Source organism: Psammomys obesus, unplaced genomic scaffold (assembly GCF_907164565.1).
Source record: "Psammomys obesus unplaced genomic scaffold, mPsaObe1.curated_primary_1811, whole genome shotgun sequence".
Classification (NCBI taxonomy): domain Eukaryota; kingdom Metazoa; phylum Chordata; class Mammalia; order Rodentia; family Muridae; genus Psammomys; species Psammomys obesus.
Window position 1 is genome coordinate 8644544 of NW_026592666.1, and position 27151 is coordinate 8671694.

Below are 27151 nucleotides of genomic sequence, written 5' to 3' on the forward strand. Positions count from 1 at the left end.
CTTGAAGAACAAACGCCATCCAAGGCCAAACATTTTAAGGACAAACTTGAACATTATAATCAAAGTAAGAGGAAATAGATGCAATTTTTAAAAATAAAATCTGATCAATCAAAATAGGAAAAGCATGAAGCATGGCCAGCTACACATCTGGCTGTAGGAAGTGGCCTATTAGGAGCCAGTCCTGAGTGGCTTGGGTGCTCAGGTGGGAGGGGCAGCAGGGCAGGAAGTCCACGTAGGGAACAGTAGTGTGTTTCCTTTCCCTCAGAGGGAGCAGGAAAAGTTTCCTCTTAACTGGGCCAGCATCCAGGAGGCCAAGATTCAAGGGAAAGTGTGTCTCTGTGGCACTTCTAGCTCCAGGCAGGGAGCAGCCTGGGGTGTACTTCATTTGCTCATAGGTCCCGCTTTGGGGTTTTTAGTGGCTTAGGGGAACAGTGAGCTTAAAAGGAAAGAACCCGTGAACCAGTTTGTCCTGCTGCTGCTCACTGAGCCAAACACAGATGCCAAACCTGGCACTGACAGTCCTGAGGGTGGAAACCGCAGCACAGGGGGAGCAGGGAGCTGAGCTTTGGGTGGGTGCAGCCAGGATCAGAACGCCTTTTCCCCACCTAGTTAGGGAAGGAACTTGACAGGTTAACTATAGAATCAAGATGTCAGGCTAGTCTAGCTGGCCACAACCTGAAACACAGGTGGCCTCTCCTCGTGGCAGATAAGGCCAGAGGGCACCAACCAGGAGCCAAGCTTGCTTAACCATGTGGACTGGCACAGTGAGATCTGTCAGCAGGCTCACTCTAGTGCAGGGCCCTCAACCTTCCTACCTCGGAGACACTTCAATACAGTTCCTCATGCTGTGGTGACCCCCACTATAAAATTATTTTGTTGCTACTTTATAACTGCAATTTTGCTGTTATGAGTCATCTTGTAAATATCTGACACACAGGATATCTGATCTGCGACCCTTTTGACCCCTGTGAGAGGACGTTGGACCCAGAGGTTGAGAACTTTTGCCCTAGTGTCTTAAAGCTGACTCAGAATTCAACCCCAGTGGATCTCAATGACAAGTTTGCAGCGGGCGGCCTCTAGTGGCCATGAGGGTCAAGCTCCACACCAGCATGGAGTCTGCCTTGCTATGGAGAACTCGCTATACGGGAACTAGGAAGGTGGCCATTGCTGCTGCAATGACATCTAGGAACCTTTTGTATGCTGTTAGAGAAATCCTCAGATGTGACACAGAGGAAAAGAAATGAGAACAATTCACACATTTTATTTATGAAGTTCTAAAACTGTGAATGACTTATTTAAGAAATTCAAATGAAAAGAAAATCAGGAAAATAGGAATCTCCACATCTTTGATATTAGGTGGTTAGTCCTTTATAGTATTATAATTATTTTGTCCAAGGAAGGTGGCTGGCGGTTCCTGCAGCCTCATCAAGCCGCCGGCTTCATCGGGGTCTCCACTTGATGTCTTTTACCCCATGAAAATGTCTTTTCAAAGCAGTGTTATCAGCCCATGGAGAGTTCAAACAGGAGTCATCATCATTTTCTTCCAGTTTCTGGAAATAAACATGCTTTACTCAGGACGGCATTTCAGGAAAGTGGTTCATACAGACTGAGGAAACAATCTGGGTCACTTCCTGCCACCCCATCTCCACCCAGCCAGTAACAGGACCCTCCAGCATCTAAAGCTGGCAATGGCCTTGGAGAGCCGGAAAGCCCTTCCCCAACACTGTGTGGGTGTCACAGGGCCCCGCCCACAGGTGAGGCAAGGGGCCGGGGTTTCACACTGTGGGCCCAGCTACCTTGAGCTCCTCCTGTCTTCTGTGGTAAAACAGCATCAGCTGCTTCTGCTCCTCACTGCTGATGATTGGCTCACGGGCCGGCGCACCCTGCCCCCTCTGCAAGGGCAAGAGGTTTATTTTACAGCTGCCTCTGCCAACAGCTAGGATGGCAGCTGATAGGCGTGGTGGTGGGCATCGGCCCTGCCTGGCTCAGGGCTTGTGGTGGATGTCATCTCTACCATGGCCATTCCCAAGCAGTTCACAGCGAGCCCAGTGTGGATGGGAGGACACTCAGATCCATCGCTTGGGAGACAGAAATCTACAGACCTTCTTCCCCAAATTACACAGCAGTGGCTCAGGAGCGTGCCTAAGCCCAAGGCACCTCAGTGGACGACTCCCCACACCTCCAACCCTTTCCAGCGCACACCACCAGCAGCTTAAAAAGCCCTATGACCTGTCTTAGCTGCATTTTCCATTATGAGGAACATTTCTGCATGTAGACCTGGTTTCTAGGTTGCAATCGCACAGAAAGGAAATGTCTACTTTAAACTGGGCCAACATGGCTAAGGCTCACACAGGTGTGGACAAATTCACACAACCTCAAAACAGAAGCACTTACCTTCTGGATCTTGACAATGATTTTGGTTTTATCATTTTTCCCCACATAGTCAGAAAGCTTCTTCGTTCTTCTCAGCTCCTTGGCAGCCCACCACAGCTGTGCCTCTGACTCTTGAATGACTTCGAGTGCTGCCTGGGGTCAGTCATAGAATCAGAGAAAACTGGCTTGAACAGGAAAGGCACACACGTCCTGCCCCAGCACCCAGCACCTGGCCGTAGGCCCTTCCCGCAGAGGACAGGCCCCTAGCACCCTGCTTCCCTACCCGATGCATGCATGTGTACACACACACCTGAGTTCCTGACAGATCTTCTTTATTTTCAAACTCCATCCGGATGGGGTCGTACGGGGGCAGCCCCATGGGATAAACAATCATTACTGCACCTCGAAGCTGATCCAAGGCATCTTTCACCATCTCCATGGTAACAAAGACTCCAGCTTCCACTTGTTTCTGAAAGTGGACCAGCATCACTGTCAAGTCAGTGAACGCCTGCCGGTGCCCGTGTGAGACCCCGAAGGCCCTGCCAGCATAGCAGGAAGGAACCTGAGAGCCACTGCTTTCTGGTGACAGCTGTCCACTTCTGGGCCAGATGGTGAGTGGCACCCGAGAGGCCAGCAGTGCTCAGGGCAGACCCAAACCCAGAAGCAGAGCTGAAAGAAGGGAATGAAGAGGTGGAGATGGAGCAGCCTGCTTCAGGACAGGTACAGCCCTGGACAGGAGGGAGAGGAAAGGGGCAGCCAGAGCCTTTGAGTGTTAGGCCATGGGTGACAACTTCCAGGGTGGGCTGATGATGGTGGGCGCCTGCCTGCAGTGGGTACAGTATGGACTGAGTTGGAGGGACGTCAGCTAGAGGGCCCTGAAGAGAACAGAGGCAAGGTGTACATAGAATGGATCTAATGTCTGTCCCTGCTTCCTAGCACACAGCAGCTTTTATGATCGCGTAGAGCTAGGAACGCCCTTTGTAAGTTTTCAAGAAGATGCACTCATTCTGTGTACATGTACTAGCGCACATTATATACGGTGCTTCGCCCTGCACGCATGTTGGTGTGCCATGTGTGTACCTGATGCTTGCAGAGGCCAGAGAGGTCCCTGGCTCCTCTGGAACGGGTATTAAAGGCTGCTGTGAGCAGCCACGTGGTTGCTGGGAATCAGACCTGGCTCCTTTGAGCAGCAAGTGCTTTTCACCCCTGAGCCACTTCTCCCTACGATCGGAGACAGATCTCCGTATGCCTGGCTAGTTGGGACTCGGGGTTCTCACCTTGGGAGCCACAGGAAGCTCCTTTCCAGTATCCACTGACAGGTTAGGTCATGGTGGGCACTGAAGCCGTCCGTGGTAGCAGTGCTGAGAGGGGCTAGAGTCTCTAAGAGTGAGGCCCAGTGAAGGCAGTTAGCTCACTGAGCTCTATTATTGAGCTCTGAATGCACAGGGTCCATGCTGACTGGGTCACTGGGGTTAGCCCTGAACTGAGGGTGTGAGTCCTGCTGGTACTGAAATGGATAAGGGCTCTGAGGAGGCCCTAAACAACAGCGCTGGATGGGGTGAGGTGTGAGAATAAGAGGAGGCAGACTCAGGAGGCATTTCCGGGGTAGATGGTACAGGGCCAGGCACATGGGTGACACAGGGAAGCTCGCAGGGTGACACAGGCTCACAGTCTGTGCATCTGTGAATAGGAACTTAGAGGTACACTTATTCTGAGGTACAGAATGCAGAGAGAAGGGTAAGGGTAGCGGGGTTCAGGTCTAGGACCCAAGTATCCAAGCTGGGGAAGAGACCGTGGTTTGAGGATAAGGACTCGGCTAAGATACTGCTCTGAGGCCTCTCTTCACAGAGGCTCTCTGGTCAAAAGTGGGATGGAGGCTGTGGTGAGACTTCAGAGACTTCACACTCAACAGGCCACTTTCCAGGGGCTCCTCAAGGACTAGGTGGGGGCAGGGGGCATGGAGGTGCACGGCTGTAATCCCAGCACTCAGGAAGCTGAGGCAGAAGGACTGCCATGAGTTCAAGGTCTGTTTGGGCCACACAGTCCAAGGCTACATAGGAAGAAAAGATTCCTGAGAGCTCGGGAATATGCAGGAGAACAGGCAGTTATGGCCAGGCATGCACACGGGGCTGCAGTGGCTGTCGCCCACATGGACAGACGTGACAAAGTGAAAATACCTAGGGGTTCTTACACTTATTTGTGTGTGTTGGGGGCACAAATGGTGGGATTGGGGCAAGAGGACAATTGGCGGAACTCTGTTCTCTCTTACTCTTACTTTCAGGTGTGTCCTGAAACCCAACTCAGATCTTTTGAAGTCAGGTCATCAGGCATAGCAGCAAGCACCCTTCTCTAGTGAGCTGGCTCTCCAGCCCCCAGGTGCCTAAATACCCCTGAATTCCCTTCATCCGGGGCACATTATCTGCCCTTCAGTGGTATTATTTTCCTTCTGTGAAACAGGTTTTATATAAATGCTTTGTAGTAAATGTCTCTCCGATCCTGTGCCTATAGGCTACATGAAAACTCTCCCTGCTTAGTTTCCTATATCCTTCAAAAAACAAAAAACAGTCCATTATGGTCAAGTCACACATTGCACGAAACCAACACTCATGAAAGACAATAAACTCCTTTGTTTGCTCAGCAGGAACTGGCAGGACTTTGGATAACTGTCATGATCATGAAAAGGGAAAGCCAGGGTCCTCCTCAAATACGCTTATTTGCTCTGTCACTAGAAGGTAGAGAAAGGAAAGAAGACAAAAACAAAAACAAAGAACGACAAAAAGGTGGGGAGGAGGTAGAGGGGATGGAGATGGACAGCTAACTGCAGCCCACCAAGAGCGTCCACCGCAGAGACAAGCACATCCTATCAAGAAGCTGACCTTAGACACTATTGCTTTGGCTTCTTCTATAGTCTTCTTCAAAACCTGCTTCATTTTCTCATTTGGAGCTATAATATAAAAAAGGAGAGGAGACAGTTGTCAAACACATAGCCTCTTTAAAAATCCTGAATGCTCTCAAACTGTCCTGCCTGAGCCAGGGAATTTGAGAAGCAAGGGTGGGAATGGAATGGATGGGAGGGGTGTAGAGAGATGTGGAAGCTGGGCAGAGATCCCATGGCAAGGGGAGGGGTCTGCAGCGTCTTTATGCAACTTGGTGAAGGCCTTAAAAACAGGCTAGAGAAGTCACTGAGCGGACAGTACCAGCGAACCAGGCCAAGGGTAGACGCTAAGAGAATTTTAGGCTACAAAGCTGTGACTCGACTCTGTCACAGTAGCTCAAAAGCAGATATGGGCAATAAATGGGATGGCTGATGCCAATAAAACTGTGCGTATGTACATATACACATGCATGCTTGTTTGGAGACAGGGTGGGCTGGCCTGGATGCCCCAGTCTTCTTGCCTTACGCTGCTGAGTGCCCTCTTAACCCACAAAACTTTATTTTACCTGACAACTGTCCAAATGCGGCATATAGCACCAAATCATAACATCAGGTTTAAAAAAAAAATAAGCACAGGGAGAATGGCACAGCACGTGCCCATTTCTGACCTACAGAAATGGCAAATGTGCATGGTGTGTCTTCTCCACGAATGAGGCAGTTCAGTAGGGAGCAGAGAGTGCTTCTCTGCTGGGCTCATCCAGGACTGGGGCTTCAGCACGGGAGGTTCACAGCGTAGTACTTCCTATGTCTGCAGTAGTGAGTGGGGGCATGCTTGTGTGTGCCAGGGTGCATTTGTGGAATGCCAGGAGCTAGCTCTCTCCTTCCATCACGGAATCTGGGATCAGACCGAGCGCTGTTCCCTGCAGAGCCATCCTGCTGGCCCATGCTTCTTAATCTAAGAATTGTCTTCATGTTTACTGTGAGGTACTGGCCCAAGGACAGCAGGGAAAAGGCCAATTACCTTGCCCATTCCTCCGTCCAATGTCGTCCTTCTTAAAAACAGCACCCCCACTGGGTACGCACTTTTCTCCCCACTCATCCTTTAATTTCAGCTCTTCAATCTGCTCATCATTCAGCCCTTGCATATTCGGGGGGAGAAACACACCATGTTCCGCTAGCTCTTCCATCTCTGAAAAAGCAAGCAAAGGGCAGGTCTTGAACTGTAGGCACTAACTGGCCTCCGCAGACCTGTATGCTCCATTTTAACAGTCATACACCACGGACCACAGATGGGGCTTTCCTCATCCTAGACAAAGCCTCCGGGTCACACTCAGTCTACAGAAGCACGGTGAGCTTCAGACCCCCCTTTCTATGCTCTAAGCCACTGTGCTCAGGAATTACAAGATTAACATTCGGAGACCAAGCCTCTGTACACAGCTCTACCGCTTTCCAAGGTGGCCCCTCCTTGTGAGGGATGCAAGACAGTTTTTTTTTTTTTTTTTTTTATGTCTTTGTGCAAGATTTTATTAAACGTCTTTGTTAAATAGGACAAGATCCAGCCTCCAGATGCAGCTGCCAAGACCCTGTTATGCTGTAGGCCCTGGCTGGGGCATGGCAGGTGGCTCTGGCTTCCCACCCTTCTGTTCTGAGATCGGAGTGGTGGGCAAGATTTCATCTTTTGGTTCCACAATGCTCACATGATCAGGCAGAGGCTTCTTGGGGCCGATCTTACCCCTTGGGTCCCAGGGCAGCATGATCTTCACTCTGATGCCCAGCACACGGTGCCTGAGGAGCACATGGCCCACAGCAGTGTCAACACAGTAGTTAACAGGGTCTCCACTGTGAATCATCAGGCCATCCACACACTTCATGGACTTGGCCCTCTGTCCTCGGAGTTTTCCAGACACCACCACCTCACAGCCCTTGGCCCCACCCTCCATAACGAATCGAAGCACACCATAGCACGCCCTTCGCCCAGCAAGCCCTCCTGGGAGTTTGTAGCGTAGAGACTCTGCCTGGGCAATGGCACACAGACCTCTTGTGGCCACCTTCTCTGCATAAAGCTCCACGCTACCCTCAGGGAAGCCGAACCTCTTCTGGACCACTGCAGTCAACTCTCTGATCCGACGACCCTTCTCCCCAAGAACATTCTGTGTTCTGGTGGCTAAAATAATGATTTCTGTTCTGGTTGGTGTGACTCGGACTTCGACTCCAGAGTAGCCATCTTCAGCCAACTCCTGAGTGAGAAACTCATTCAGTTCAGCTTTGAAGATGCCATCAGCCACAAACTTTCTCTTCTTGGAAATCTGTACCACCATCTCGCCGTGGCGAGCCGCCGAGAAGAACAAGACAGTTCTTAAACCCTGCCCCTTCTGACCTTACAGCTCTGTGCTCTGAGGCTTGCTGAGAGCCCTGGCTAACACTTTAGGAGATCCTTACATGGGGGCTCACTTGGCAAAGTGCCTGCTGTGTATGCATGAGGTGTAGCCTTGAACCCCAGAACCCATGGTCAGGTGTGGTGGTGTGCACTTAAAACCTCTGTATGGGGGTGGGAATGTGTGTGGCAAGATAGAGACCCAGGGAGCCCTGGCCAGCTAGCTTTGCTCCAGGCCAATGAGATATCCTGTCTCAAAAAAACCAAGGACACACAACACCCAAGTTTAACACACACACACACCCCTACTCACAAAACTTACATAGACACTTTATACAATCACTGGGAAGGACCTAAGGCAACTGTCCTGGCTGTTTTTTTTTTGTCAACTTGGCACAATCCTACATGTATCTGGGAAGAGGAACCCTCAATTGAGCAAATGCTTCTCTCAGATCGCCTCCAGGCAAGTTGTAGGGCATATGCTTGATTAGCGACTGATGTGGAAGGGCCCAGCACTGAGGGGCAGATCCTCTGAGTGACATAAAATGTCTGATAAACCACGAGGAGCAAGCCCACAAACAGCACTCCTCCACGGTCTCCGCCTCAGCTTCCTGCCCTGAGGTCCGGACCTGACTTGCCCTCGTGGACTACAACTGTCAATATGAAATAAACCTTTCCGCCTCAAGTTGTTTTTGGTCACCGTGTTTTGTTTTCTTCTTTTTCTTCAAAGCTATAGAGAGCTACTGAAGACAGAAATTGGTATCAGAACTGTGGAGTACTATGACAGACCTAACTATGTTGTTTGGGGACAATCATGTAAGTTATTTGGAATTTGGACTGGAAAAGCCACTGCCTGCTCAGAGCTTAATGGGCTGTTATGGGAGCTTGAAGATAATAGTGCTGAGAGCAATGAAGACGGTGAAGCCTTTAATCTCAGCACTCGGGAGGCAAAGGAAGGCAGATCTCTGAGTTTGAGGGCAGCCTGGTCTACAGAGTGAGTTCCAGGACAGCTAGGGCTACACAGAGAAACCCTTGTCTGTAAAACAAATTCATGGTTCTGGTCAGCCAGAGCTGAGGAATCGCTGTGACTAACAGAGACCAGAACCACTGAAGTGAAACACCTGTTGGAGCCAAGAGATCAATTAGTTGTGAATAAGAAAATACCAACATCCTTGAGGCAAAATCTCTGGAAAAAACTTCTCAAGGTCAGCAGACAGAAGCTGTGATGCAGAAGGGGGCAGAAGCTGCAGCTCATGCTGGAAGCCAAACCCAGTAGTGTGTGTGCACTACCACAGGGTACTAGTTTTGAGGGCATGAAGGGGTCATGGAGAACAGTGGGGGCTGGGCACAGGAAGAGGCTATTCTGAAGGCACAGCTTCAGTTTCAGGGAAACCTCAGGATTGAAGGGATTATGGAGAGACACAGGGACATGGCATCATGGGCCAGGGTGACAGACTCTGAAGAGAGGCCAGGAGGCAATGGTGCCATTGGTGGAGGTGGAGCCTGTGGACAGTCCAGCATTTTGGAAGCCAGCACCATGGGATGATAAACAAATATGGCAGCAGCTGTAGAGTGGAGCCTGCCTCAGCCTAGGAGCCATGCTATGTGGGTTCTGGATGGCAGAGCAGAGTGGTGCCTAGAATATCTCGAGCGTCTCACCCTGAGCTTCCCAGGGCTGGACTTGTATTCTGCTTTGATTTGAATGCAACTGTGCTAATATTTCCCCTTCATGGAATAAGAAAGTATTTAACTTGTTTTTTGATTTTGCAGGAGCCCAGGTGTGGACATTATAAAGAGGCTTGAACTTTGAAAAAGACTGATTTTTTATTTTTATTTATTTTTCAAGCAGCCCCCTGGCTGTTAGGGAATGCTCTTTGTAGACCAGGCTGGCCTCGAACAGACAGAGAGCTGCCTGCCTCTGACTCCAGGAATGCCTCTGACGCCCGGCTAAGATTGAACTTTTAAAGTGACTTTTTACAAAGCCTTCGGGACTTGTAAAAGTTGAAATGTGTTTTGCTTTGAGAGAGTAACAGTAATGAGGTTTGGGACTAAACAAGAAAGGAAGGATTCTGGCTTAGGAACACTGTGCTGGTGGCAAGCGGATGAGGGGGCAATTGTTCTGGTTGGCTTTTGTCGACCTGACACAAATGTAGACGTATCTAGGAAGGAGGACCCTCAATTGAGAAAATGTCTACCCCAGACTGTGTGTAAACAAGTCTGTAGCTAGGGCACTTCCTCAACTAATGAGTACTATGCAGGCTGAGCAAGTCACGAGGAACAAGCCAGGAAGCAGCATCCTCCACGGTCTCTGCTTCAGTGCCTGCCTGGAGTTCCTCTCCTGACTTCCATTCATGATGGACCACACTGTATGATTGAAATAAACCGTTTTCTCCCCAGGCTGCATTTTGCTGGTGTTTTATTGCAGCAATAGAAACCTAAGATGGAACTATCCCTCATAAACGAGAAAATCCACTTCATGTTCACTATTCAAAAGCATGGTTTTCGTATTTTTCCTATCTCATACGTGCTCAACCCTACACCTGCCTTTTGAGCCTTGCTATGCCTTCCTTTCTTCCTTCCCTCCCTGACAGGAAGACACTAAGAGCTGTGTGTTCCTGAAGTACTGGGAAGATGTCTCGTGACTGGCCACAATCCAATACTACAGAATAAATGGTGTAAGGGGATGAGATGTTTACAGCCTCCATTTCCAGACTAAGCACTTGGAAGACAACGTGCTGGAGTGGGCGTGACTCACCTCCATCTTCCTAAGGTAGAGCGAACTGGTGTCTGCCTGTACGAGTGCCTGCTGGCAATGGCAACTGTTCAGCATATCCGTGGGTTTTAAATTCACCTACACAACTCTTAGATTCTGCACCACACTTTCAACTTAGGATGTTAAAGAAGGCCCTGGGTTTTTTCCTCCCTAAATGTTTTATTTTTAAGATGACATTTAATATTGAGCTTGCTTTGAAATCAGTTAAGTTTAATTAAGAAAAAAATAACAGATTTTAAGGCGTTCTCTATACTGAAAAAAAAACCAAACAAACAAAAAACAAAACAAAACAAAAAACCCCACGTGTTTCCTAGGAGACGGAAAACAACACCAAGTCTCTCCCAGTGTCTCTCACTTTTGATGGGCGGTTTCAAGGCCGAGGCCGGAGGCTCAAGGGCTGGGGTTCTTAACGTCTCTAACAGGGCACTCATTCACTTCTGTACGCCCCTTCCGCTCATCTTTCAGCTCCCTTCAAACGCTCTCGACCCAGTTCTTTCCCTTTTCCGTGAACTCCAAATCCCGGCTCGGCCGCACTCGGGCTCCCCGCCGTTACTGCAAACCTTCCCAAATCCTCGCAAGCCCGAGCCCTCCCCACCGCACCCCGTCCCCGGCCCGCACCTGTGCAGAGCCGCTGCACCTTCAGCCGACCGTTGTAGACGCGGGTCACCTGCGCCGTGAGCTCTTCCAGCTCGGAGCTCCCGGGCGCCTGCAGCAAGAACTGGCTCTCGTCGCCTCTCTTCACGTGCAGCACCACCATGGCTTCTGCCAAAGGCCCCGCTGGGGCGTCCGGGAGGCAGGCAGGGAACACAAGGCCTACACGCCCGAGAGAGGTCGGCCGGAGACTAACCGCTGCTCCCAGGCGGAACTCGGAACACTAGCTCGCGCGTCCGCCCGGGGGAAAAAGAAAACGGCGCACGCTCGCGGAAGTGGCTGTTGCCGGGAGCAACAGTCAAACACGGCCTCAAGTGCCTCCAGCGTCCCACTGGAGCCGCCGGACGGGGGGCGGCGGCTTTGAGGAGCAAGCTATCTAGGAGGCGGGGATGCCCGAGCTTTGACGCACGGTCGCCGCTACTGGAAGTATCTGTTGTCCGGGCAACCGGATCGCAAAACAAGCAGCTACAGGTGGGTGCAGACTGTCCAGGGGACTCAGGAGGTGAGCTGGAGGAGCATGGCGGCTCCTGGGTTGAGAATGAGTGGGCTGGTGGGCACCGTGGGAGCACAGGCACCTGGGAGCCCAGACTTGTTTCCACGCAGGCACTGATCGCTTCCGGAAATGCCTTCTGCATTTCTACGGTAATGTGAAAGTGGCGAGCTCTGCCGTTGAGCACAGCAGATTCAGTTTAACTGCTTTCTACCGTCCGTCCCTAGATTGTTCGGCCTAGTCCCCGACAATCTCAGAAAGGTCAAGCAGGCGCGACGCTGTTCCTTCAGGACATTCAGACACAGTTGAGGACCACTTGATGGTTTCACTTTAGTGTTACAAGGAAAAAACAAAAACGGACAGAAGAAATTCAAACAGCAATAAAATTAACCAGGACAACTGTGATATGTAGCCTTGAAATGATCTTAAACTCAGTTTGACTAAATGTTGGGGGTTTATGTTTGTGGTTCTTTAACTTTTTTTACTTGTTAAAAATTTCTTTAAAGAAGCTGTGTCTGTAACTGATTAAAACTGCCGTGCTGTGGGGAGGCAGAGTACAGAGACTGACTACCCTGTCCGTCCTTAGCTCTGGACAGCCATCCACTGCCCTCTATAAACTTAGCTTCCACCAACCAAAAGTTAAGAATGTCATCAACACCTGATACTTATAGAAACACATTCTCCATCTTGCTGTAACTGTCTCTGGGAAAATTTCTCCACCAATGTATTTTAAACTTGCCATGACTTATGGCTTTGTTCTATAGAGCCTTAAAACTTCATAAATCTGCTTCCATGATGGAACATGGAATTTGGGTAACCTAAATCTTCCATGGTCATTCAAATTTAGCTCCAGAATAAACTAGTACTTATTCCCTGCATGTATTATGTACAACACAAAAAGAAGGAAGGGGGAGGGGGAGACAGACAGATATTAAAGACAACTCAAGGAGCAGGGAAAGCCTTGCAGGCCAAAGTCTCCCCTACCATGAACTCCCTTTGTGAACTCTGTAAGCCCTTAAAGGAGAAAAGTGGTCAGGTCTCACCCCTAGACGTCCACCCTAGTCTTTCCTAGCCCTGAGCAGGAGTGGCCAAACCCTGCCCTACAAGTTAAAATCCCACCAATCACTGAGCTCCCCCAAGTTTACGACTTGAAATCCCACCAATCCACTCTGGACACCTCCCCCATCCCACTCCAAAGAAATCCTATATAATGCCTGTGTCTGCTTAGTTTCCTGCTGTTTCTCATCCAAGCAGGGGCAGTCAACCTCCTGGGTTTTTCCCTCCCAATAAATCTCGTGTGAGGTTTGTTGTACTGTGTGACTCTGTGGTATTCCTTGGCTCCACAACTGCCAAGGTACCTTTCCCTTCAGAGCTGCAACACTTACAGAAAGAGGGAGCTTTCTTTTGAGGAAAGAAGTCAGCTAGTGGTAAAGACAGATATGTTTATTCCATATAACAGCACATTTCACAGGATATGTACAGAATGTATACCACTGACTTTTAATACTGTACTTCTATAAAGTATATAGTTATAAATACTGTATGCCACATAAGCAATAAAACTCTTACATACATATAAACAGCAATCTACTATAGAGAACAGAAACTCACAGAGATTCTTAGTGTCTATTTTTGGCTCTGTTTTGACCAGAGCTGGTAAATACTCACACACAATTTCAAGTTCTTTGTAGCAAACTTTAACTTCCTTTGTGCCTTTCAGCAGTGGGCCAGACCTCTTGACAGGCTGAGCTGCTGCTCTGCAGACTTCCAGTGGTTTAACCAAGTGAGACACTGCTCAGGGCTACGATCTGCACTACAGTTTTCTAAGATGGATTAGCTTGCTAATGGGGAGCAGATACCTTACACACTAGTCACACAGATGTTACAGCCACAATCTCAACAAGTTAATTCACATTTTGAAGCACACTGCTATTGTAATACTGCAGTTTAAAAGCTACTACTGCTGAAATGGTTAGAACCCCAACAAGCACAATATAAAACTCACGGGTGTTACTGCTAACAGTGAGTTCTGGCTGCAGCAGAGGGTGTCTTCTATAAATACAGTGTTTTGATAACATTGATCATTTGCGAAGGTGCTCTGTCCTAACAGTTCTGCTCTACGATACAAGTGCAACGCAGTCTACTGTGGTCCTATAAGGAGGTGATGGCAGCCATAAATTCTTTCTAATCTCACACTACACATCTTCAGGTTCATGTGGACGGAGGAACTTCGGTGTATGCACATAACTTTTTTATATATTTAAAAAAATTAAGTCTTAATGGTAAGGATGATTTTAACTTCAACTGACAACCAACCAAATAGTAGCTTAGGGAGTTTTCTGTCTGGCTTACTTAATGATATCAAAATACTATGGGGTTTTTTTGTTGTTGTTGTTTTTTTTTTTTTTTTGATTTTTTTTTTTTTGTAAAAAGTCCATGTACTTCACAAAATAAAAGCAAAATCAATTGCATACTGGCAGTGCAGGAGACAAAATCCACAGCTAAATTGAGGTATAGCCTCTAAACCTTAAAGCAGCATCAGATGTGTTCTGTACCTCTGACATGGGAGAGAACACACATGGGTCATGTTCCCAATTCAGAGCACTCCACAGCTGCCTTCCCTGCTGAAAGCAGAGCTCCAGGGCAAAGCGGCAATAGAAGGGTATGGCAGGGAGAGGGCCACACAGAGAGAAGAGAGCCCATCAGCTCCAATATTGTCCGGTGAACTTGGTGGCATGTGCCTACTGTTTGCGTATGTGTCCACATGACTGACCACAACGTCTGTACTGCCAAGCGTAAACCCCAGAGAAAGGCATAATATAGGTACAGGGAAGAAGGTACCGTGAGGGTGAGTGTGAAGGGTAAGGTGGAGAAGAACAGGAAATGTCTGTTCTGTAAAGTGACTACTCTACTTTGGGATGTACAATTAGTAGAAGCATCCAAAGCATGCTGGCTGGCAGCATCTTTTTGATAATGAGATGTTGAAGAAAGGACATTGTCAGAGCTGTGAGGTAAAATTTGATCTGAATTATATCTTAAGTTTTATAAATGTGTAAATGTATGCATTTATATGTGTGTGCATACATACAGAAGTGCACACATAATGTATACACACATAGACCTTTTTGCTGAAGGTAGTGCCTTTCAGACCTGTTTCACCATAACTCTGGAAGATCTTTGGTAAATATCCATGAATACCAATTGTCAACACCACAATGAGCTGGCAGTACTGTCAGCTACAGATGTGTGGGCTTTTTGTGAATTTCTGAGTAAAGGCTATTTTCTAAAGTAGTTTTAAGCACTTTTTAAATGGCTCCTGCTCTCTTCTACTCATCAGAACAGAAAGACCAAGACTCCAGTTATTTCCGATGTATAAGCTCCAGCTTTGTCCACATCCTTTAGTGATACTTGATTAGATATCAGTGCACTTAATGATTATTTATTGCACATAATGAATACCTAATGCCCCAGTCTCTTGGCTCTACCCTGACAAAACAGAAGCAAACAGCCAAATCAAACCAGCAAAAACTTCCTTCCCATCACATAACTATCTTTCTGTGAAGTCAAATGTGGGAGATGCTTTAGATGCCAGGGTTGTGCAAGGTCCTGCAGATGAGCTGGCGCTGGGTGGGAGCAGAGGGACAGGCGGCGGCGGTGGCGGTGGTCTTCTGGCTGGCAAAACACAGAAAGAAACACCTGTACCTTTACTCCAGTCCTCATCAAATGAAGCTGGTGCGTTACCCAGCAAGTCTGGATAAAGTGACTTTGACTTTCCTGTTGTAGGAAAGCCATCGTCTTCGTCAAAGGTTACCCAGCCTCTGGGGTTGCTTGTGTTTACTGCAGACTGGCTCTGAAGATCAAAACTGTCCTCAAAACCACCAAGTGAACTTGAAGGCTTGCTCGTGTCACAACTGAGAGGCATGAGAGGAGGGAAAGGACTGCTAGGAACAGGCTCTTCTTTGGATAGCCAAGACGTTGACTCTGATTCTTGAGACGGAACTCTAAATGGGTTTCCAGGGGTGGCAGTCCTGTCTGTAAAAGGATTCCTGCTGGGCAGGCTGGGAAATGGGTTTGCAGAACTCCCCATATTTTCTTGTGACTTGTTTCGCGCTGGAACTGGAGGCATGGTTGGCATGCAACTTACAGAACTCAAAGAGGTAACTTTACTTTGCGATGCAGAAGGCAACTGAATCAACATCTTTGTGTCTGGGGTTAGGACAGGTGACATCTGAACAGACAGCTGAGCCTTTGATACAGCAAGCAGATTAAGTGAGAGATCTTCAAATGGGTCATTCTTCAACGCTGGTTCTTGTTTGATACCAGAAACTCCATTTGTTTTTACCTAGAAAAGAATGAACACTGGAGGATCATTTTTTATTTATTAATAGTCCCTTTTCAAAAATTATTTCTCATTTTCTTGAGCAACTATACAAATTCAGGAACTAAAAAGTAACTACAGATTTTTACGTTGGTGAATTTAGGAACTAAAAAGTAACTACAGATTTTTACTTTGGTGTTTTAATAAATAGGGTGAAATAGGTAACATTAGGTTCTTTAAGAATTCATAACTAAATAAATCCATGTTCTTTAAGTTTTAAAGAAATGTGATGGAATAATTTCATTCAGTTTTTGAAATGATAAAAAGAATTATACAAAATGAAGAATTTGTTCATGCTCTGTTCTTTAAAATTTTAACACAAACTTAAGAAATTTTCATGCTAAAAGCATTTGCTAAATATATAGAAACTTCCAACACCCATCTATGAGGATATGCCTTAATCTAAATTCCCTAAAGAAATTCAATTTTATGAATGAAAGTCAACTTATTAATATATTCTTAAGTTCAAAGCTGTAAAGAAAGTGAACTTTCAAAGGTTTCTTTTGTTTTTTAATGATAGTTTGCCTTTGCAGTTTAATCATTAGGTAATATGAATGTCCTTAACTGGCCTTCCTCATCCTGACAAGAGAGATAAAAGCAATGAATATTCCATTTTCTATGAGCACTGACTAAAATTCTAAAATAAAGAGGCTGTGCTTTGATTCCCATAGGAGGAGTGTTCAGAGTTAACTTCATGGCCATAAACAATCTGCACTCCTCCCTGAATCCTTCCCTAAGGAGCTGGTTAACTGAGCCACGGAACAGGGCTCAGATGAAGCCGATGAAGCCGGGCCAGCAATTACAGCAATCACCACCATCATCACATTAGCATGAACTTGTGGTCTAAGCAGGATTTGGAAAGTAATGATGACATCAGAGGTGATTTACAGAGAAAGGTGTTGGAAAGGCTTTGAATTGTAATCTAAATTACCCATTCTTTCTTACCAAAAAGAATCTGGCTTCTGAAATTATCTGAAAAAAATATTTCCCAAAAGAAACGTAAGGAAAAAACAATTGGATTTTGCATTTATGTAGTTATATTACATACAAATAGTTTGCTTTTTTGAAATTATACTTTTTAGTTTTGTTAATTTTCATAGAAAACAAAGCAAAAAAAATATGGTAAAGCATTAGCAAGAACTAAAATGGTTCCTAAAATCCAAAATACTAAGAAAAAGAAAAAGCAGGTATGAGTGTACGATATGGCACTACAATTCATTAATGTGGACAAGTTGATTTAAAAGTGGGTGAGACTTCAGATGTTTGAAGCAGAAGCCTCAGACATCTGATGCGCTGGGAGACAGATGGGAGCACATGTAAGGTGATAAATAGCCAGGTACCTGTTACCCTGACGGCTGCTCCTGCTGTGAGAAGAGGAACACAGAGATCAAAGGAAAGAGTTAGGACAGTTCCAGACCAAGCTGCAGCCCCAGCCATGCAGTCCTCAGAAAGCGTTGTGGCACTAGGTCACATTTGGGCTCAAGGGCAGCAACGCTTGCAGGTGATACTATCAGTTAAAATACAGTTCTGGTCTCTTTATAACCTTATTATGATGTGCACTTTAACAGTGTCTAAGTTGCATTATTCCGTATTTCAGACCCCGAGGGCCTCCTTAATAAAGAAATTGTACATAATACCACTTTACAGAAGTATAACCGCACATTCACCATAACAGAATATAAGGATCCAGGCTTGCTCTATGTTACTCACATTTTTTAAAGGATTTAGAAATTATTTCCCTTATTCTTTATTAGCTGGAAGGTACACCAAGGCAAGAAACTAATTTTTGCTGCTTAACTCTTAAATCATCTTTCAACAATTTGGCTGTATTTAAAATAATCTGGTATCCTTAAGGAATTGAACCTTCTAACACTGAAGCTTATTTGTAAACAGTAATTTGTAAACAGTAAAATGAATGTGTAAGTAGTAAACAGTATTTGACAGCCTAGAGATGCCGTCCTAAATCCATCACATACCTTAGCATCTCTCACCTCCCTTATCCCTCCTCCTCCCTTTTCTCCCAGTGTTGGGGATGGCCCAAGAAGTGATAAGCATATGTGGCCAGGGTCATACCACTGACATTCAACATCAGCATGATGATCTGTAACGTGAGTCACTCTCATTTAATGACACAGGATGCACGTGTGTGTCCTGCCCCTGTATGATGCTCTGAAATGAACCTCAGATGCAGACTCCTGACAGGTCCTTCCCTCCCTGTCAGCTTTCGTACGGCGCCCTGGTGGGGGTCTGTCACTGTGCTGTTTCGTTTCCCTCTTTCTAGATTTTAGCTCATAGCAAGACAAGTAAGATGCTAGAAGTCAGACCAGTGAGCACTGTTACACCGTGCACAGGGTCTACAGCATATTCTAGAGCCAGAGAGCAGCAGGCAAAACAGTTAAGCCGGCTCATGGGACTCTATGCTTCGGATATGTGGTAGGCCTGGATCAATAAAGACTTGTGAAAATTACCAAATATTCAATTCTTAAATAATGTAATACTAAACAAAATAATAACTCAATAATAACAATAAAACTTGTCACAATTAAAATTCTCACCAGCAGTATGTATGTGTATAAATTTCATATACATACTCAGTATATATGAAAATCTCATTATTAAATGTACAGCTCCTTAAGAGATTTTTTTTCAGAATTGTACCATTTTTTTAAGTAACATTACTCTTATGATTACAAAGTCAAAAGGTGCAGCGTAGTCTAGAGAGTGCTTCCATGCAAGCACGAGAACCCGATTCAGTTCCCTGCACATGTAAACCCTGGCCTGATGGTGTGTGCCTCTAACCTCAGCACAGGTGGGTCCTTGCAGCTCAGTGCAGCCAGACACACCTACTCACGGCCCATGGGCCTCAAGGTGGATGGCATCTGCGGAACAATATCTGAGGGTGAGTACTGGTCTCCTCATGCACATGCACACATGGTCACAGATCATGAATACACACAGATAGTGTACCATGACACTGTAAACTCTGCTATTGGCCACCAAATGTTACAAGCTCACTGCAGTGAGAAACCAAGACAAACAATGGAAATGACCAGAGAAAATGGCTGCTTGTCATCTACATGGTCCAACTGCAGTGCTGTGCTGCAGGACACTTGTCCCTGAGCCTGCAGTTACGCCAGTCATCCGCTATTGCTCAAGTTTTCATAGCAGAGCCCTGTTCTGCCTTCACACTGTCTCTGGATACTTAAAGCCATTACAAAGTGGGTGGAGGTCAGGTGTGCTTCTCTTCTGGAATGGATGCCTTAAAACAGTGTTGATAGTATTCAAATTGACTAGTTTGAAAGATTTCATCCTTCCAACTAATTTTTTAAAAAGTAGAACAAAAAATATTAGGTAAATCTTCAAAGTTGGATGAAGAGGAAAAAATAGTACATTTATTTTTGTACGATTTCTAATAAATATCTTTAGCGCCCCTACTTTACCCTAAAAAAAGTAGAATAACTTTTAGCATTCATCATCTGAGAACATTTTTTTTTTTCTATTGCTTTTTTATCTTTCACAAATGTGAGCAATAGCCTACACAAGTACCGGCTTCTAATGACTTGAGTCTTAGCTACCTTAGTATCTGCTTTGCAACGGAGTATATGTTAACATGAAAATTATTACTCAAAGTACTTTCAAAGGCTACTGCCAATACACAGTATTTTAGATTAAATCACCAACTTCTAAAACCACACATTGCTTTGGCTTTGATGCCATTTTCAAATAAAAAAAATTATATACAGTGAGCCAGCAAAATGTACTTATTAAATTTATCATCTTGAGTTAAAGTTGATAGAATGTAAATACAGAAGAACTTAGCTTATATGTACTTATCTCAGTATAAAACAATTACCTAACCCACAGCAGTGCTGGCAGTGCTGCTGATGTGAGACAACAGGAATGCTCATGACCTCAACACGTCAGGGCCATGAAATGATTTTCTGTGAGAGGCTAATGAAAGGATGTGGTTGTCTGTGGTTTTGTGTGAATGAATTTGCCTTCTGCTTGAAGCTCAAACCTCTAAGCTACTCCTGTAATGACTGCAACCGCAGGAACCCAGCACCAGCTCCACCCAGAGAAGAGCTGCTGCTCAAATCAGGAGGCACTGAGGAACCTCTCTGCAGGAAGTTAGCCACCATGCCAATCACTAAACATGGAGCTGATCGTGATTTGCAGATCTCTAAAACTACTTTACCATCTCAGCAGTAAGAGAACAATTTTATTGTTCATCTACTTAATTAACTGCCTAAAGCAAACAGTGTATTTTAAAAGTTACAAATTAACATGAGTTGCTACTTGGACATTCCTAAAGAACCCTGCTCTACTGTCAGAGGACCTGAGAACTGTTTGACTGTTTAGCCCTGGCTAGCCTGGAACTCATGTAAACCAGGCTAGTCTTTAACTTGTGATCCTCCTGCCTCTGCTTCCTATCCTGGGATCACCTCCTAACCACTCCTGCTGCTCTCTGAAATTTTCTTACTTAAGCAACACATAAGAAACAAAGAAACCCTTAAAATCCTCAAATAGTCACTATCATGCAATTCACTTAAGGCATCAAATGAGACTCACCAAAGTCATCTCAAGATGCCATTACTTTCAAGTGGCAAAATAAAATTTCGGGTCATATTTGTGCTCACAAGCGCTGGTCATTGAAATCCACGTGCGCAGACACTTTGCTCAGCACTTACTTGCAGCTGTGGTGAGGGGTCAGAAGGCAAGCTCTGAGACGACCTGCTCCGAGGTGGGGGCTGTGGTGGGGTTTCCAAATTTGGCTGGGGGCCAGAGGGAGGCATGGGTGCTGCCATGGGGACAAGAGGCTCCTGCAGCTTTTGAGCAGGTGGGGGCAGAGAAGGCTGCAGAGGAAAAGCAGCCTGAGGCTTCAGCGGTTCTGGAAGGACAGCTGAACCTAAAACACCAAGGATTGCTGCATGTTAGCTGTGTTCTAAAAGCCATGGCTTCTTTCTTTAGAGAACTGTGCAGAGGTATTCTAGTTATTTCCCCTTTCTATGACAAACAGCCTTGTTTCCAGGGGTACCAGGCAGAAGATTCCCATTTGAGTAAGTTAGATATTATGAAAGGTAGGACAAAGAAAAAGAGTAAGAGGAGAGCAGTATTCCTAGCAGGGCCTACCTTTTGATGCCTCTGGGGGCTTGCTTTGGCTTTCAGGAGTCAGCCTTCCGGCAGATACCCGAGCCTGACTCTGAGGGGCGCTGATCACTCCAGCACGAGCTGGAATTGTCTGTAGAAGGAAACATATTTGCGACATTAATCTATTTTCAACAGTTGAAAAATATATGCTTTCATGTCTCACTGATTCTCTGGTATAATTTCCCACCTTGCCATTTTAATGATTTATTTTTTAATTTTATGTGTACTGGTGTTCTGTCTGCATGTATGTCTGTGTGAGACTGGCAGATCCCTTGGAACTGGAGTTAGACAGTCATGAGCTGCCACAAAGGTCACAGCTGAGAAGAACACATGGGTGAGCAGCTAGTGCTCATGGAAGAGCATGAAGAGCATGATAGTGCTCTTAACCCAGACATTCCTCCAGCCCCTCCTCAACCTTGACATTTTAATTGTTTTCTATTTATAGCTAAACAATGACACATTCCTTGTTATATTTGATACTATACTATATATCAGGCACTTGTAAGTATGATACAGGAATTTTTATTTAACCTTCAAAATAACTTCATATATGATTTTGTCATCTATATCTTAAAGTGAACACATGCATACAGAGGATGTAGTGTTAGGACATAAATTCATGCCTGGCTAGCTGCAGGAAGGCAAGGGACCTGATCTCGAGCAGTACTGCCTTATGAGGAGATGAGATGCTCTGCAAGCATAAATGATGGTAGATGACCCTTAGATACTAAAAGACTTCAGAATCAACCTCTCCTCCATTCTTTTAACCATGAAATAACATTCTTAAATGTCTAACTAAATATCTTAAATATGCTAGAAGACACATAAGTGAAAAAAAAAAAAGTTTTCTAGTGGTTGGAGAGGGTTAAGAGCACTGGCTGTACTTCCAGAGAACAAGGTTTGACTCCCAGCACCCACATGGCAGTTCAGAATTGGGGATCTGAGTCCCTTACACAGATGAATGCAGGCAAAATACCAATGCACATAAAATAAAAACAAATTATTAAAAAAAAGAATGTTTTCTATTTTCATGTTTGCTGAAGGCTCTAAGCTCATAATGCTTATTTTTTCATTTAAATTTATTTTTTTATAATTCACTATTTTTACATCATAATACTTAAAGACAAAGTTAGGATGTTTGTTTTGTTTTGTTTTTTGAGCTAAGGTCTCACTCTGTGGTCCCAGGCTGCTCTGGAACTCATTATGTAGACTACAGTGGCTTTGGACCTACAACAGCAATTTCCCAGCCTCAGCCACCTAAATGCTGGGATGTAGATGTAAGATATCAGGCCTGCTGTTAAGAAAACTTTTAACTGCACAAAGAACCTATCCCTACATTATCAAGGTGCAGTGGGGAGTGTGGTAGAGGCAGTATATGGCAGACTTCCCTTCTTATGAAACAGAGAGTGTAACATATATCTTGAGGTATATTTAATAGACATTTTAATTTAAAGAGTAGAATTAGACATAGAAAAGGACTTTTTTTTTTAAAGTAGCTCTAGGTCCTCCACTACTCAGATGTAGTATCTACTATATTGCCCTAAGTTATGTTTTTTCCTTCTTTCTAAGTGTTTGTGTATATGCAGGCATTTATGCCATGGCACATGTGTGATGCCATAGGAAACCCCACTGAGTCCGTTCTCTCCTGCCATCATTAGATGAGGATAGAGTACAGACCATCAGGCTTGCATAGCAAGCGTTTACCCACCAAGCCATCCCTATGGCCTTATCTTTTTCTTTCTGAGTATCTGTTAAAGTACAGAGAAATTTTGAGCGAATAATGGAAAATGTATGTATATAACAACACATGATAAAAATAAATACACAGAAAGCCATAGATTTATAAAGTATGGAAAAAAATCTTGCAAGCCGTCAGCCCTCTTATTTTTAATATCGTTAGAACCAATTTAAGTATTCTCTCTCTCTTTCTCTCTCCCTCTCCTTCCCATGCCCATCTCTCTTTGAGACAGGGTTTCTTTGTGTGTTGCCCTGGCTTTCCTGCAGGCCAGGCTAGCCTTGAACTTTAATTCCAAATACTGGGATTAAAGGCTAAGTATTCTATTATAATTTTATGTCAATTAAAGTCCTTCTTAAAAAAAATAACTTTTATAACAGGGCATGGTGGCACATGCCTGTATTCCTAGCACTCAGGGAGGCAGAGGCAGGTGGATCTCTGTGAGTTGGTGATAAGCCTGGTCTCCAAGTGAGTCCAGAACAGCCAAGGCTACACAGAGAAACCTTGTCTCAAAAAACCAAACCAACCAAACAAAAACAATAATACTTTTTTGGGGGAGGGGGGCAAACAGGGTCTCTACATAGTCCTAACTGTCCTGGAACTTACTAGGTAGACCATGCTGGCCTCAGTCTCACAGAGATCCACTTGCCCTTGCCTCAGAGTGCTGGGATTAAAGTTGTATGCTATCACTCCTGGCTGGAAGGATAACCTTATATGTCCATGATTAAATAGGTTACCTGATAAACAGCTATCCAACTACATTACCTCCTCATATATAATTATATACATTATTGTTATCCAGAAAAGTTAGTGTCATTTGGAGGCATGTGAAAGGTTAGAGTTAAGATGTAGCTTGGAGATTACTAGTTTCCTCATTTTAGAGTTGCAGAACTGAAGCCTGGGAAGTTTCCCTGATTCCTCTCAAAGGTAAAAAATAGACTAGCTGCATATTGGAACCTACAACAAACACCTCTCAACTCCCAGGCTAGGTGTTACCTACCGGTCTGGCTGTACCATATCCAGCAGGTCCTGGGCCTGCAAGTCCTGCTTGAGGGGAAGGCTGGTTACGCCCTGAAACAAAGATATCACATTGTGCATTTAACCATAATAAGAAAGTTTTTTTTTTTAAAGTAAAAACAAATAAGAAACCATGTACTTCTATTCCAAGTGTCTATTGCATAGTCCAGTTTTAAGGGAAAGTAACTACATTCAAGTGTTTTTACCTATATTATCTTTCCGTGTTGTTCCTGGGCTTTTGGGCGCTTTGAAGCAGAAAGGAAAAAACAATCAATCAAGTAAACAGTAAAACAACAGTCCGTGGCATCACCCGATTGCTCTGTTTATTGCCAATAGAGACAGAGGCGTGAGACAGCAACACAACAAGCACTGAGCCATGGAGAAAGACAGAGACTGGGGTATTAGAGCCTGCATGGAAGACGAAGGGAGTCAAACCACGGTGACACTCCTTACAGACCTCTGCCATGAACCTTGAACCTGGTTAGCTGTTCCTTTCAGCTGGGCAGACAAATGGCTCCTGAGCTACAGCTACAGCTACAGCTCCTAGTAGCTTTGCCTGTCAAACTAGAGGTCATGCTAGGGTGAGGTCTTTGGGATTTCTACAATAGGCCATTAGGATCAAGACAGAAGGCAGGTGTACATATACTTATATGCAGTGTTACATTATGGTTCAAACTCATTAGGAAGGTAGCCTAAACATGAAGGGAAATTACTCTGGGGGACCGAGAGAGTAAATACACTATCAAGCATTATCTTAGACTTTCCATTTTAAGAAATTCAAGTACAATGGTTATATTAAATACAACAAATCCATAAATAATTACAGTTTTAAAATGGTCTTTTAAGGAAATGTAGCCTAATACCAAATATTTAGAAATATTTTTTTATTTAAAAAAATCATCTTAAAATACTAGACTCTAGGACGTTACAGTTACTAATTTATAAAACTTCAGGTTAATCAAGAACATTGCTAAACATGGGACTTATTAAAAAAAATAAAATGAAGGCATTCTTCTTTCAACAGTAATTTCATAGCCTGAGTACACAGGACGAGGTATGAACAACATAGGAACTTCAGGAATGTTAATCGGATAGCCATTGGAAACTATATATACAACACAGAAAGAAAAGAGTAAAATATATAGGGAGAAGGAGGGGTGCTTCTGGCAGGACTCAGTGTACCTTTAGACACTGGAGGGGCTGACATTTACAACACAAACCATATCTACAATGCAGAAATCTGTTACCTTCCATCTCTCTCCTAGCTACCCCAGGACTGGGAGGGGCTCCAACACCTTTTTAGAGAAAGAACAAAAGCTATATATTGTTCAGATCCCAGAGGAGAAGATGGAATACAGGCACACAATTATTCCTGCATTAAGGGTCTTTTATTGCTTTAAATCTTTTGGAAGTTATCAATCTAACCAAAGTGACTAGCTCAAAACTGACCCTTTCTTTCCTCACAAATCTAAGAACAGAAGCGGGGTCACAGCTTCACTTTTATCTGAAATCACCAGCAGGAAGAAACCAAAACTATAGTCTAACACAAAACTTTATGATCTCCTCATTTCTTATATCTAGACTAGTAATACATTAGTTGATAGTCAAAAAGGAAAATAATCATACATGAAGTTTCAATTCCACCTTAAATTTCTATGAAAAGACACTGATTTCTTTTTTTAAAAATTTATTTATTATTTAAATTTATTTATTTATTATTTATACAGTATTCTGCCTGCATGTGTGCCTGCAGGCCAGAAGAGGGCACCAGATCTCATCATAGATGGTTGAGAGCCACCAGGTGGTTGCTGGGGATTGAACTCAGGATCTTTGGAATAACAGCCAGTGCTCTTAACCTCTGAGCCATCTCTCCAGCCCCAACAATGGTCTCTTAGAAGTCTGCTTTTGATGTACTCTCTAAGCTTACTGTCTCAGAGGACTAATGGCTGCAGAATAAGATAGGTTGGAGAGGAATTATGAAGAGAAGCATTTTAAAGTGGAAACAGATTTTTAAATAAGCTGCTGGTTTGCTAATATGATACAAGTTTTCATTTCAAAATTTATTTACTACATATTGTTTTCTAAAGAAGTAGAATTCACCCTAAAAATAAACAGATAAATGAAAATGTTTCATAGATACTACACTGTTCAAACAATTTAGCTATCCTTAATTTTCACCTAAGCAGGATTAGTTGCCATTCTGGCCCTGAATCTCAGGCATCTACCATGACAAGCAGCTAGGACACATGACTCTGTGGCCAGGGGCTTAGGAAAAGTAATGTTGGAGTTGCTCAAGCTCTTTGACGAACTGGTGCAATCTCCATCTTCTCTTGAGCCTTAGACTAAATGTACTCAGCAATAAACAGTGCAGACTGAGCTGCCAGCTTCGCTTTGTTCGTGCGTGCGTGCGTGCTTGTGTGTGTGTGTGTGTGTGTGTGTGTGTGTGTGTGTGTAAGTGCTGAGGATTAAATCCATGGCATGCACATGTCAGGTAAGCACACTTGAATGTGTCCAGTAAGCATATTCCCAGTGTTACTTTCAGAACCAAATAAATTACTTTACATACAAGCATCCAATAGTGAATAAAAATTATCTCATTGAAAATAAGAAAACTGTAGTTTTACATAAAACAAATGAGGCAAGAATTTGATGATTTATTCAAAATGCAAAATAAGATATAGCTTATTAGTTATACTCACAGGTAAACTAAGCTCTAGTATGCTAACAAGAATTTGGAAGTTTGGAGCTCTTTTAACATGGAGTATAAATGTCATATATTTTGATGCTTACCAAACATACTTAAACTGTTTCTGAGTTATAGGGTTCAAACTGCAAAGCACTGATAAACCAGCATTCACACAGGATAGCAAACATAAATGGTTACCTCCAAATTCTTTTCTAGCAGGTGCAGGACTCCTAGCCCCTTACAGTTCATAAGAAATTAGGCAGCAGAAAGGAAATGACATTAAAGAGTTGAAATGTCAAGATAATACTCTAATAATCATGAAAGCACATATCATGTAAATAGCTAGACATTACATACAAGTATTCAATGCATACGCTCACAAGAAATGAACATTGTATCTAGCTAAGAGAACATTTAAAGAGGTATGTAAAACATATTAAAAATATGTATGCTCTTCAGTTCTAAAATAAAATTTCCAGAAATTAATGTTAATTGTCTATATTAAAACCACAGATGAAGAATTAAAAAAAAAAAATTAAACCTAGTGTTACCCAATAACATCATACATGCCCAACTATATCAAATTAGCAAAGCCCAAACGAGCATCTCCTGCACAGGCAGAGACAACCCGACTTGTGCTTGATAGACACA

The 27151-nt window shown here is 44.3% G+C and overlaps 3 protein-coding genes across 13 annotated transcripts in view; all 3 read right to left on the reverse strand.

Annotated features, from left to right (window-relative positions):
- Positions 1-1241: 1241 nt before the first annotated feature.
- Positions 1242-11368, reverse strand: Cfap298 (cilia and flagella associated protein 298). Of its 2 annotated transcripts, XM_055614965.1 has the most exons (7): positions 11014-11368; positions 6270-6437; positions 5250-5317; positions 2684-2842; positions 2395-2526; positions 1797-1892; positions 1242-1550 (listed from the first exon to the last, which is right to left on the reverse strand). In XM_055614965.1, exons 1-7 carry the CDS (start codon positions 11150-11152, stop codon positions 1440-1442), a joined length of 873 nt encoding a protein of 290 aa, XP_055470940.1. In that variant the 5' UTR covers positions 11153-11368; the 3' UTR covers positions 1242-1439. The 2 variants fall into 2 exon arrangements, with proteins under 2 accessions (XP_055470940.1, XP_055470941.1); XM_055614966.1 differs by lacking the exons at positions 5250-5317; positions 11014-11368 and having other exon boundaries at positions 6270-6347.
- Positions 6759-7597, reverse strand: LOC129682548 (40S ribosomal protein S3-like). The gene has a single exon (XM_055614968.1). The coding sequence runs from the start codon at positions 7564-7566 to the stop codon at positions 6835-6837; it is 732 nt and encodes a 243-aa protein (XP_055470943.1). The 5' UTR covers positions 7567-7597; the 3' UTR covers positions 6759-6834.
- Positions 11369-12967: 1599 nt separating the features above from the next.
- Synj1 (synaptojanin 1) overlaps positions 12968-27151 on the reverse strand; it is an 80242-nt gene continuing 66058 nt past the window's right edge. For 2 of the 10 annotated variants that reach the window (XM_055614960.1, XM_055614958.1), the window contains 8 exons: positions 26699-26737; positions 25062-25109; positions 24021-24059; positions 23798-23868; positions 21045-21153; positions 20603-20820; positions 17255-17278; positions 15815-15878 (listed from right to left, as the gene is read on the reverse strand). In XM_055614960.1, the coding sequence (XP_055470935.1) occupies positions 17258-17278; positions 20603-20820; positions 21045-21153; positions 23798-23868; positions 24021-24059; positions 25062-25109; positions 26699-26737 (545 nt within the window). In that variant the 3' untranslated portion in view covers positions 15815-15878; positions 17255-17257. Of the gene's footprint in view, positions 15879-17251; positions 17279-20602; positions 20821-21044; positions 21154-23797; positions 23869-24020; positions 24060-25061; positions 25110-26698; positions 26738-27151 lie in introns of those variants that run through there. The other 8 variants (XM_055614963.1, XM_055614964.1, XM_055614956.1 and 5 more) reach the window with 6 other exon arrangements.